The sequence below is a fragment of the Nelumbo lutea genome, chromosome 1 (assembly GCF_056320005.1).
Source record: "Nelumbo lutea isolate HS-2025 chromosome 1, American lotus-T2T, whole genome shotgun sequence".
NCBI classification, from domain to species: domain Eukaryota; kingdom Viridiplantae; phylum Streptophyta; class Magnoliopsida; order Proteales; family Nelumbonaceae; genus Nelumbo; species Nelumbo lutea.
The window spans coordinates 20,084,866-20,086,263 of record NC_142684.1 but is presented as its reverse complement, the minus strand read 5'-3'; the positions used below and the strand labels follow the sequence as shown (position 1 = coordinate 20,086,263).

General features: G+C 42.8%; 1 protein-coding gene across 1 annotated transcript; it reads right to left on the bottom strand.

Annotated features, from left to right (window-relative positions):
- Positions 1-218: 218 nt before the first annotated feature.
- On the bottom strand, positions 219-1,121 carry LOC148873855 (uncharacterized). Its single transcript, XM_088946834.1, has one exon. It carries the CDS (start codon positions 1,119-1,121, stop codon positions 219-221), a length of 903 nt encoding a protein of 300 aa, XP_088802960.1.
- Positions 1,122-1,398: the final 277 nt, after the last annotated feature.

Here is a 1,398-nt window from a genome sequence, read left to right as displayed (position 1 = left end):
GAAGCACTGAGCTACAAATGTATTGAAACAAGATTGCAGCTCTTGAAAAGGGAAAAAAATGTAAGAAATGAACACCAAACGCTTCTTGTTATATTGATTGAGGAATCAAATTAAGTACCAAACAAAATCGGACCTGTTTACAAACATGAAGCAATAAACAAGGCAAACATATAAAATTGCCCATAAACACATGAAATTAAGTGCAACTCCTTTCCCTTCTAGAGAAAGATGAAGCAATCCAGGGAGATAAAAGGATTATCAATGTCTGTGATAAGAGAGTTGAGCTCCTGCTGAGATAGCAATTCTCCAACTGCATTTTGATCAATGCCAGGCCGGATATGGTGAGTGGAAGTCTCTCTCTTCCTCGACTGAGTTTCTTCAGGACATACATTGTTGGACGGACTTCTGGGCCGTAGGTTTTCCTTCCTCCCTGATAATGAGGTGGGCTTGGCTACATTTGTCTTAAAACCACCATTGCGTCTGCAGCTCTCTTGGGGAGATTTCCTTGTAATTGCCCTATATTCATCGCCATTAAATCTCCTACTCGGAGATGGAGAACTGAAAGTCCGGCTCGGAAGGGAGCTTATTGGGGAGTTTGGTCTCTCAGCAAGTTCCCTTCTGAGACTCTTCTGTCGAACAAGTGTCGGTGAGCTATCACGCCCTCTCTTCTGCGGCTGCGGTGCAATGCGCCTAGGCGGAATTGACTGCTTCAGTGGCGTTGCTGTTGATCTGGATGGTGCCTCAAACCTTCGCAAAGGAGGCTTAACAGTCAAGGCCTTAATGGGAGTTGGCTTGGTTTGAACTATTTGTGGGTTCTCCTTGATACAAGCCCACAAGAATTCATTTGAAAATGCTCTATCTTTTGATGAAATCAGTGAAGTTGAACAGGGCGATGAGTTGAAGGCTGACAAAGAAGAAGAGCTATTAGTGAAGCTAGTGGTATAGGAGAAAGAAGAAGATGAAGGGGAATCAAAAGGAGAATGAGATGATGGTTGGTTGGGGAGAAGAACTTGAGGAGATGCAGAAGCCGAAGCTTGTGGGATTTCAAGCTTGTCTTGGGGAAGATCAAATTCCTTGTAGGCAGTTGATCTGGGTCGGCATTTGCTAATACAAGACCCCATTTAGGAAGATTTAATTTCTCTCAGAATTTTAGAGACAAATTATTATCACAACTCCACAAGAACACCCAAGAAGGTAGGGTTTAGGGTTCTAGGCTTTTGGGTGTTTATATTTAATTGCTGCTGCAGACGAAAGGAAAGAAGGGTGGCTTTTACTTTTTCTTCCCTTTTCTTCAGTTGTTTGAATTTGGTCGGGGCTAAGAATTATGAATCCGTTGCACAACGGATATGTATGTCAGAGAAGGAACTGGTTGTGGCTGCTTTTCGTTATTTGACTAAC